This window comes from Peromyscus leucopus, chromosome 2, assembly GCF_004664715.2.
Source record: "Peromyscus leucopus breed LL Stock chromosome 2, UCI_PerLeu_2.1, whole genome shotgun sequence".
NCBI lineage: Eukaryota > Metazoa > Chordata > Mammalia > Rodentia > Cricetidae > Peromyscus > Peromyscus leucopus.
The window spans coordinates 98,898,031-98,909,500 of NC_051064.1; the positions used below are offsets into that span (position 1 = coordinate 98,898,031).

An 11,470-nucleotide genomic window follows, 5' to 3' on the forward strand; every position below is an offset into this window, starting at 1 on the left:
CAGAGTTTTACAGGTACCTAATTGATGCGGAACTGCTATTATGGCTAAAAGTACTACCTTTAAAAGAGGAAACTTGATATTTTAAATTTGTTTTTGAGAAAAATCCAGTTGCCTCATTTTAATGTTGATATTAAAGTGCTTTCATTTACAATGATAGTTTTATAAGATAAATGTTAAGATCTGTATTTTCAGTAGTTGTTAATTAGATACTGAAATGTTTGATACTCCTCAATATATCATATTCAGCTTGGATTTGCTACTTTTCTTCAAGTTCAAGTTTAATTTTTATTATGTTCAAAAATAAGCAGACTTTTTTGTTACTGTTCATTGCTTCATTTCCCATTCTTATTTCCTTTTGATGTAGAAAATATACCTAAAATTTTAGGTATTAGAAACTGTGCTATTACAAGTACATGTTTTGAAGTCTATTTTTACATAATATACCTTTAAAAGAGGTGAAGAGATTTAGATGTTTGGGAAATTTACCCTTCCCAAGTGAGTCATCTTAACAGCAACTATTTTTAATTTTATAGTCCAGCAAACTAAAGCAGAAGTTGGAAGCTCATATGTAAGTAAAACTGATGTTTCATTTCAAAGGGGAAGGGTTATAGAAGCTTCTGGAAAATGTCCTTTTCTGACTTGGTGAATGAAAGCACAGGCCCAGACTACTCACCACTGCTACCAAGAGCAAGAGAAAACATGTTCATCTGCTCATGCCTAGCAGCCAGCCCAACTCCTACATCTTTAAACAGCTAACATCATCTGACAGATTTAACTAAGCAGACATTAGCCAACTAATTTGATGTTGTGGCTGCTAATCCTATAAAGCATTTCCTTTCAGTTGTGTAAGTGTAGGTGCTTAAGGAAAATGCAAAGGCTTTGGAATGTACCATGTCAGGTGCATTAACATCTACTAAGCAGACCCTGTAGTTAGGTAAATAGGTTCCCACTTTACCTGTGGGAAACTAAAGATTAGATTGATTCTTACCCAAAGTCCAAACATTATTGTGGCAAAGACTAGTTTTCATTCTTAGGTCTGTTTGACACCAAGCTCCATGCTCTCTCCACTACTTAGGGAAAAACTAACAGAAGTCCATGAAGAATTACAGAAGAAACAGGAGCTCATTGAAGACCTTCAGCCAGATATAAGTCAGAACGGTAAGTTTGTGTAAAATCTGGACACACTGCTCAGGATCTGCCCTTCTAGTGAAGCAGATAAGAAAATAGATCCATCTTTACACAGTATGTAGTGTGCATATTGCATAAGAACCATGCTAATTTTTAATGCTAAATTCATTTGTATATATAATTTTAAAGCAAAAAAAATTTTAATAAGATGAACTGATTGATATAAAGGAGTATCAAACATTGTAAATTCTAATCAAGTTAATACTGTAGAATCTAAGTAAAATAATTTCAAGATGGGTTAAAATGAACTTCAAAACAATAATGTCTTATTTTCTTTCCTTGTAGTTTTGATTACATTGAACAGTATATTTCACATTCTTAATGTTTGTTAGAAAGGTAGAAACATTTAGATTATAGACAGTGATTGAGGATACATTACTTGTAGTTCAGAAGTTTTAGATAAGACTAAATCACTAAGAAGAAATTAGAGGCTTTTTCTTGGAAGCTCTCTTAGCAGTCATTGGAAAATAAGTTCGATAAATACAATTTTTGTGTGAGGATCAAGTGATTTGAACATGTGATAATTGGTTTAATTTTTTTTCACAAATAGTCCAAAAGATCAGTGAGCTTGAAGCTGCTCTTCAGAAGAAGGATGAAGACATGAAAGCAATGGAGGAGAGATATAAAATGTACTTAGAGAAAGCCAGAAATGTGAGTGACCCACCTGTTCAGCTGATTCCTTGTATCCCATTTTCTAGTCATCCCTAGTTCTGATTGTACTGCAGGTCTGTGTCTGAACCTAGTCACTTTGTTCATCTCTGCCTTGCCTTGCCTGTCAGGTTTCTGCCATCTTCAATGTGAGTCTTGTACACTCAGTCTGACTGAGTGTCAGATAAATATGACCTTAGGGAAAGAAAGTGATTACTATGATATAAAGTCTTTTATTTTTAGAACAACAAATTTAGACTTATGTGTTAAGGTCTCAGCATGTTCACTGAGAATATAATTTACTAGAGTGTTAGCAAAATGAATGAAATTGTTTACCTTTTTATGGAGACAGTCTCTTGGAATGTACCAAATTGGCTTTATTTTATACTTTAGAGACTTAAACTCTATCCTGATACTCATCAGACTAAATTATTTCTTTTACTTATTGTATAGTTTAGCTCAAATATTTGTGAAATATTGTTTTCATAGTCTTATTGTCATGAATATCACATATAAATATTCCCTCAGAATATTAATACATTCTTTTCTATTTAGTAAATTAAGGAATTTCATGGCGGTACATCTTTAAAATAATAGTAGTATGTTGTTAGTATTGTTTTCTTTTGAGGTGCTCTCCACCCAGCTCCCAAATAAATCACACACATTATTACTTACAAATGCCTGGCCTTAGCTTCATTTGTTGATAGCCAGCTTTCCTTAACTTACATTATCCCTGCTACCTTTTGCCTCTGGGCTTTTCCCATTCTCTTACTCCATGACTTGCTGTGTAGCTGAGTGGCTGGCCCCTGGAGCCCTCCTCCTTCTCTGACTCCTTCTTTTCTCCAAAATTTCTCCATCTATTCTCTCTGCCTGATACCCCTGCCTATCCTTTATCCTGCCTTGCTATTGGCCATTCAGTTCTTTATTAGACCATCAGGTGTTTTAGATAGGCAAAGTAACACAGCTTCATAGAGTTAAATAAATGCAACATAAACAAAAGTAACACACCTTACAGTAATATTCTACACATTTCTCCTTTTTCTCTAAATAAAAAGGTCTTAACTTTAATATAGTATAACTACATACAAAAAATCAGTTATCAAGTAAGAATTAATTTACATTATTCAGTCCATTTACATTTAACAAATTCAGAGAAAGAACTCTACCATTCATCCATCTTAGTAACCCCAAAGGTTTATACATAATTTACTTTCTATCATAAATAAGGAAAACTGCAACTATAACTATCTAGTCTTCAACTCCATCAAAGATCTAGAAGATGTAATATTATCTAACAACAGAGACATTTGGCTTCCTGGACAGTCACCCAAAGTTTCTCTGTAACGTTGGTACATCCATCTTTAGCCTACAGGCCCATAGTAGCTGGTAGACTTTTCAGTGAGGCAGGAGATTTGAAAGACTGTCTCACCTATATTGGAAAAATTTGTCAGTCACTTTCCTCTGTGTCCTGCAGAATGTGTGGCAGTTTCTTCTGTGAAGCAGCAACCCTGAAGGACCATCATGCCTTATTTTGGCAAAGCTCAGCAGTCACTTTTCTGTGGGTCCTGCATGTCCAGTTTATACAACATATTATCAGCAGTCAAAGGCAAGAACAGTTTCTTTGCCCAGTGGATAACCTTGCCACGGTGAAAGCAAACTCCATAATGAGTTTCTTTAATGCCCATCATCTCTGAAGTAAACTGTGCTGCCAGGAGCAGATATGTCTCACTGTCATGGAAAGCCCTAAGTTAACATTTTAAATGCCATATTCTGTAGGTTTTTGAATGGTTTGAAGACCGTCAATCTAAAATATATATCTATATGATCTTGAAGCATACCTAACATATCTACAAATTTGATTGTTATGAAGACTAACCACTAACCTATGTTTCCTACTATGTAATCCTACATAGTTTATAATAACAGCTTTCAAAAACTAGAATTTTTACCTTACATTTTTAAACAAACTGCATAGGTATAATACCTCAAACAAAAATAGAAACATACATACAATATGTTGTAACAAAAATAACCTTAAATTTTTATCGGTATACAAAAATCCTTTAAACAATTAGATTAGAACCATATATACAGTGTAACAAAAATAACTTTAAATTCGTATCAATATTGTATATTCCCCTAAATGATAACCAACATCTATAACCCATCAAATAACCAAAACCACCCACACCCCAATCTCTTGGAAATGTTGGCATAGTTTTCTCCATACTGCTTCCTGCTGTTTGTGGAGGAAGCATTTCTAAGGTCCCAGGGAGAAAATTTGAGATAATGGCCAAGTCCTGGGAAAACCAGCAGTAACCTTTGCTGATAGATATCACCTGTCAAGATTCAGGAGGTCTCGCCTCATCAAACTTGATCCATATTAACCCTGAAGGAATCCATAGCCTCTCATCTCCTGTGGGAACAAAACTCTAAAGCATTTTTGATTTTTATTCGACAAATATATTTTTTGACTTTTTAAAAGTTAAGGCAGTCCTAAAGTATGTTGGTTGATTTATTTCAACAGTCCCTCTTTCAATTCCAGGTCTCTTTGCAGCTGTCCTTTGCTTTTCAACAATCAAAAAGTACAAGGCTTCTATGTAGAGTATGGAGTCATGACCAGGTCACCTCCCCAAATAAAACTGATAAATTACTTTTAAAAAGCTAAACAATTAAACTTCAGTGCTCAAAGTTTAAATAACAAAAATGCTAAGTAGCTGCCATTGAATACATAGACAAGAGGAGTTTGTTTTTGTGTTGTTTTTCCATTTTTTTCTTTAAATTAAGTTATAAATAAGCTCCTAGTGACTTCATGGATAATCTATGTTATAACTTTTATAAACATGTTCTTATATTTTTGATGCTTTTGAAGACAAAGTGGACATGACTTTTCTCTTTATACAGGTAATAAAAACTTTAGATCCCAAATTAAATCCAGCATCAGCAGAAATAATGTTACTTAGAAAGCAGCTGGCGGAGAAAGAAAGAAGAATTGAGATTCTAGAGGTAAAGCCTTCATAGCACTCACCTCCTCACCCTCTCTGGAGGCCTGGGAATTCACTTCTGTCATATTTGCCATTCATGATGAGGTTTCATAAAACCTTTACTAATCATGGTGTGACCCTGCTAAGCTAAGAACCTGAGTTCTTAGCTATTGAAGGCATTTTTGTACTACTACTTACATCATTTTTATGAAGTCAGGTGGATGTGACATTGTACAGCTTTGTGTTAGATTTCATAATTACTTTGTTAGTTTCTTTGGTCAAATGTTTTACAGGACCACTATTTTCAACACTGTGGTAAGAGTAGGTGCTGTTTTTGAAATGCATACAAAGAAGCCATGCTGAGCTGTGTTTTCTGATCTCCCCATGAACTATGATTGATTTCTTTTCACATACCTTAAAACACAGTCTGTTCATACACTGTTTCCTTGTATGATTCCCAACAAAGTCAGTATGAGCTGTGATGGAATTATTTTCCCTTGAAACTTTTAATACCTTCTCTTTCCTGCATCTAGAATATATATACCAGGCTGGTGTAAGCCTGCTCTTAGAATTTGTTCAGACCATGCCATGTTTGTAAAATGCACAGGGAATGTTATTTTCACATTCTAATTCAATTGTCCAACTCTCTTCCTCTAAAATGTTTTCTGTATTTACACAAAAGGAGCTTGCACCATGTTCCAGAGTCCCAGTTCACTGAAGAGTCCCAGTTCACTGAAGTCCTCTTGCATTAACAGAAGCATGTTTTCTAGCATCTTGAGAATGAAGTAGTCTGTCTCATTTCTGTAGCCCCAGCATTAAATATTTTGTAAATCAGAGGCTGGGCTTGCAGCTTTATTGGTAACTTATCTTAGTCCTCACCTCTCTTGTTTGATTCTTTGTGTGGGCTTGTCCAAAATAATATTTGACTGGATAATCTTTGAAATCTTAGTTTTTCAAGTGTGTTGACAATTTACTTCACAGAGGAGGTGAGTGAAGAATACACAACACCATTGCTAATGTTCAAATCCTAAAAGAGCAATAACAAAATAGTACCTTTCCCTAGAGGACTCTGAGGGAAAAGCCTCCATTAACTCATAGCATATGGGTGCTTACTTTTTAGTTATTCATGGTTTGTGCATAAGAAGAAAAAGAAGGGTGTTCTCTGGGTGTTTGGTCCTGCACTTTCTGCACTGAGAGCATGTTGCTCAGGGAAGATATATGCATTAAGTATTACGTTTTTTTTTTATGTGTGTCATCTATATCTGGTGCTCATCAGAATTGCAGAACGATTGTATTAGAATAATAAAGGCACTTCAGTCCGCATAGTGGTGCATGCATCTAGCCACTGTTAGTCTCATAAATAGGCTGCCAAGAATTAATAGGAAAAAGGTTGTGTTGAGGAGCCTAACACTTTGTTTACTGAGTTCTTTTTCCTTGGTTTCAACTCCTCTGTAGGTACAGCACCATGTTGATATTTCAGCCAATTGCTTTTGTCTCAAGACATGGGAATTAGTAGCACAGGAAATCAATCTCTTAGTGGTGTGTGTGTGTGTGTGTGTGTGTAAGTTAGTTGCTGTTTCTAAGTAACTTTGCTAAAAGGAAGATTACTCACATTCATTGTCTTTCCTAAAGATGTTTTGATTGTATTCTGTATAATTCACTCCTTTATTTTGACTCATTTGTGTACATCATGAATGCATTTTTCTAGCAGTAATATAGTAAAGAAATTACTTGGTTTTTAGTAATTTGGGGCAATTTCTGATATTTTAATTGTCTTAATCATTATTTTCTTTTTCAGAGTGAATGTAAAGTAGCAAAATTCCGTGATTATGAGGAAAAACTCATTGTTTCTGCCTGGTATAACAAGGTATGTTGTGTTTCAGCAATGAGTAAGATTAAGTTCTATTGATCACTTCCTTGACCAGAATAATAGAAGGACATATGTTTTATATTAATACAGTACAGTTGTGTTATGAGATCCAGTAATAGAGAAATACCTTCTCTCATCAGAAAAACCAGTAGCTTAAACTAGATACTTTGTCCATGAGGCCATAGATATATCCAGCTGCCGCCTTCCAGATGTTTGCTAAACTCCTCTGTGTGATGTGTCTGTCCAATTGGTATAGCAGTGCTTCTAACACACATACAAAATTGCTTTGGAATTTTTTCTTGTTACAATTAAACTTTGCTCTGGCATGTTGTTTTAGGCCCCACTGTTTTTAATGGTTTAAAATTTAGGGGATTAAAATAAAGGTAGTTATTTTAGTGTCTTCTTCCTGGTGTTGTCAGACATAGAAGAATCGGCTTTGGAATCCTTAATTTTTTTCTCTGCTGATCAGGAAACCATTAGCCTGCTAGGATTGCTGTAATAATTGCATTGCTTTCGTATGTTGCTTACTTGTCTATTTCTTTACTCAGAGCCTGGCGTTTCAGAAACTGGGCATGGAGTCTCGACTTGTGAGCGGCACTGGTGCTTGCAAAGACGCTGGTGCGGGGGCGCCTGCGCGGTCCTTCTTAGCACAGCAGCGGCACATCACCAGCACCCGGAGAAATCTCTCTGTTAAAGTCCCAGCCGCAGCGTCTGACTAGTCCGCAAAGCAAACACGAACAGAAGTGCCTCAAAATGTTTTGTACCCCAAGAAACTACCAGATGGAAAACAAAGGTTAAGATGCTTGGTAGCAGCTAGTTTTGTTTGGATTTTGTTTTGAGATAGGGTCTCCCATCCCCCAAACTGGCACTGAATTGACAGCGTATTCAAGGATGACCTTGGGAAAGATCAGTCCTTCCCTCACTTCCTGCATGCTGGGATTAATAGTTGTGTACCACCATATCCGGTGGATACAATGCTGGGGATCAAAACTTGCACTTAGGTCAAGCCAGCTACCAACTGGCTACATTCCTACTATTCCAACTATTTTTATGTCAAAATATATCAAGTTAACATTTAAGTTTACTCTGAAAACAAATGCAAAATCAGCTCTGTCCCTGGGCAGCACTTTTGAGTAGTTGGAAGTATGATAAAACAAATATTTGTCTTGAGATGGCATCATGTGTGGGAAAGCAACTGCATATTCCAGCTTTATGCTTTCAGTTGTAACAGCAAGTCAGTTAAGTTAGAAAAGTCATAGTTTGTCATTTAGTAATATATCTAGATTTGCTTTATGGGAAGCAGCCTCCAGTAAGGCATGTAGATAAGAACTGTGCAAAGTAATTTCTTTGACCTGGTGTGTACAAAGCTTTCCTCTACTTGCTAGTTCTGTCCTCAAGAGGATCCTTTGTCATGCTGTGGAAACGATAATGCGTGGAAGACTTTACTGTTGGAGTGACTTTGTCCTATAAAAGCGACTGATATTGGACATTTGCAGTTTCTCTGAGTTGTATCTCAGTTTGTACATGTACTGCTGTAAATGAAGACTTTGGAGGGCTTGACTGAAATGGTAAGGTGGGAAATAAACTGGTATTTCTAAGAGGTACCTTTCTGTTGGAAAGCAAACTAGAAGAATACATGTTGAAATATCCATATGCTTTTGAGCATGAAATTGTTGTGGCCTTTGTTTTCAAAGAAGGGTATAATTTTGCTTTATTACTGTAAAGAAACAATGATGAAACAGCTTAGGACCAGTTTGGTTTCTGCTCACCTCTTAAGGAGTTTCTGGAGCTGGATTTGTGGCATTCAGTTCATTTCTGCCCAGGGTTGTTCTTTTCAGAGATGTTACTTTCTAATTTGGGGTCACTTTTTAAAGTCACACTTTGGAATATTAGTTGTTAAATCAGTATTGATTGATGTAGCCACAAGTGGTTCATTCTTGTGTCAGACACATTTCCAACACTTAGCAGCCATGTTTCCATCATTGTTGAGAGTTCTGGTGTGATGCAGTGTCACGGTAGATCTTGGTTTTGGTAACTTGGGGAAATTCTTTGATCCTTAGACTACATAAGTGGGAATAATTCATCTCATATCTAGAGAAGAATCAGATGGTGACAAGAATGCAGCAACACAAATGTCGCAGCATTGTGTATACACTGAATGTTAGCAGGCATTCTGTGAGGGAGTGAGCTTGTGGGCTGCATGATCCTTGATGGGTCAGCTCCTCACCACTCCCTTCAGCATGAAAGGAGGGATGCTAATATGTAAACAAAATGGGTGTGAGCCAGATTAAGCTGGCAGGCTGTAGAGCTGTGGTCTACACTTTATTCTTAGTCCTTCGTAAATATGAGTATTGTTCTATTTGAAGTGTTAACTCATGTAGATAACTGCCTTTAAATCCTTGCCCAGTGATTTTTTTAACCACTTAACAACACAAGAATTTCACAGTGATTTGGGGTTTTGAGATTAGTGGCATCTGCCAGGATATTTGTTTTATCAGGGTTCCTTCTGTTGACTACCTCTTAGATTTTGATGCTTTGTGCATTTAAACTGTTGGTTTGCATTTTGGTATGTTCTTATGGTGTCTGCTTGCCTGTGTATTTTAGTGAAATAAGACTTTGGAAAATACTTTAGCATGCTATTTAAAATTTTCTAAAAATTGTGGCATTTGGGTATATTTTTGTTAATGAAGATATTGATGTTAGTGTTTGTATTTGCTTATAATTGAGATTTTACAAGTTCTCTTTTAATGGAACTTACTGTAAAAGAAGTACTTCAATAAATTAATGTTTCTAGTGTAATTGCTCATAAATTTCTAAATAATTAATGTAGCATCGATAAGGACATAAGGATAAGTTTTCTTTTCTTAAAGAAAAGGCAAATTTTCTGATTTTTCTAGTTTTAAGTAGAATTTCAAACGTTTGATACATGTTTATACAAAACTATGTAAAGTTCTATACAATTGAGACTAATCACAGAAATTGAGGCAGTGATCAGGGTGATTCTTTCCCTATGTGGTTCATGCAGTGAGATCGGTGCCTGCCAGATATAAAGTATACATGTTTCATCTGGAACCATAATTCTACAAATGTGTTACAAGGGAGGACTGAATGTATAAACATGGAATTGACAAAAAAAATTTATGTCCCAGTGATTATAAAGTTAGAAACAATTTTGAATTTCAAGTGGTTGTCCTTGGATTGATATTCCTTTCTCTTTTTGGATATAATTATGACAAATGGTTTATCTTGGAAATTAACTTAATGTATTGAGAAATATTTGAAGTTTATTCTATTTTTTTCCCGTGATTAAAACTAATGATTTAATGTAAGTTAAAAATACCTTGCCTAGCATCCTTTAGCAGAGTATCCCTTAGTAAGATCTGGTAGATTGTTGATGACTAGATGTTAAACACTTTAAAAACACACCTACTTTTTTGTAATGTACATCTGGCCTTTGGGAATGATGGTGGTTTAGGCCAGAGTAGTGTCACTTTGTGTAAAAATAAATGTATATGGCTCATTATACATACAGTCTTATTATGATCTTGTTTATTACACAGAAATAATTTGGACACTTATAAAGCACAAATCATCAGAGGAAATAGTGTGTAGTTTATTGAATTTGAGGAAGTCTCAGTACAGTGTTTAGTTTATAAAAAGGTCCTTTCTATTTTCTATGACAAATACTGTCACACTTGAAAAATAGACGCAATACTTGATTTATTTTTGTAAGTATTTAGAATATTATTTTAAATAAATGATTGTCAATATAATTGTGAAATGTTTTGAGTAAATAAACTTCTGCTTCTGTATCAGTTGTTGGTGGTGTTTTTAGTGGCTACAAGTGCATGGTTATTTCCTGTTTTACTAAAGGACTAAACCCACTTAGACTGGTAAGCAAAATTGCATGAATTCCAGTCCATTTTATTTGTGTGAACAAGATGTATAAAAGTGATATTTTTGTGTCCTTTGACTCCAGTTGTACCACTAGAATGTAGATATCTTTTGTTAATGTGGACTCCAGAACATTTCTAGGTATATAATTTTGGGTATATTGAGGACTAATCTCAAAACCCATTCATGGATTATCCCTTTATTAATAATTTCCTTAATATAATTACTTCATTAATAACTTATTACATTACCTTGGGGGTTGGACCTCCTGTGACTAGGTGGCAGGCAGAACCATGTAAGTTCTGGCCGACTGGATGTGAATAGCACTGAGCTTGCATAGGGAAAATACAAGCATGTTCTTCTCCCTAGCCCTGTGACCCCATAGCTTCATGTGCCCCTTTGGTACAGCTGAACAGTAAAAAATGGGTCCCAGAAATCACATTTGAACCCATCAGCTGTGAACTTCTAGCCTAGGAGTCTCTTGTGTAAAGCCACTTCATATTGTATACTGTGTCCATCACGCTAGCCATGCCTAACCTTTGTTTGTCATCTGTAAAATGGGTTGTAGAAAAGCACAGGTGTCCCATGTTCTCGAAACATATCTTGGGAAAGTTCAGCTCTGTTGCTGTTGCTGACTGATCAGTAACTAATGATTACATGACCATTGAAATGTTCCAGGTATAAAAGGATGAAAGACCTGCCTCACTTTAGGTGATACCCAGGAAACCTCACAAACTATTATAGGACTTAACTTCTCAACTGTAGAATATTGTGGTGGCCTAACTAAAGGAAATCATTTGGTTTGCTGATGTCTTGGCAGTTTCAGTCACATCAGGTTGTTTTGGGAGTTGTAGTTTGTAGAACAAGTTAACTGATTGATCATGGA

At 35.6% G+C, this 11,470-nt stretch overlaps 1 protein-coding gene across 1 annotated transcript in view; it reads left to right on the plus strand.

Moving 5' to 3' along the window:
• Hook1 (hook microtubule tethering protein 1) overlaps nt 1–10,505 on the plus strand; it is a 44,001-nt gene extending 33,496 nt beyond the window's left edge. Inside the window, exons 17-22 of the mRNA XM_028870301.2 lie at nt 534–568; nt 1,076–1,158; nt 1,739–1,839; nt 4,741–4,842; nt 6,619–6,687; nt 7,239–10,505. Coding sequence (XP_028726134.1) covers nt 534–568; nt 1,076–1,158; nt 1,739–1,839; nt 4,741–4,842; nt 6,619–6,687; nt 7,239–7,409 — 561 coding nt within the window. The 3' untranslated portion in view covers nt 7,410–10,505. The remainder of the gene's footprint in view (nt 1–533; nt 569–1,075; nt 1,159–1,738; nt 1,840–4,740; nt 4,843–6,618; nt 6,688–7,238) is intronic.
• The last annotated feature ends 965 nt before the right edge of the window (nt 10,506–11,470 follow it).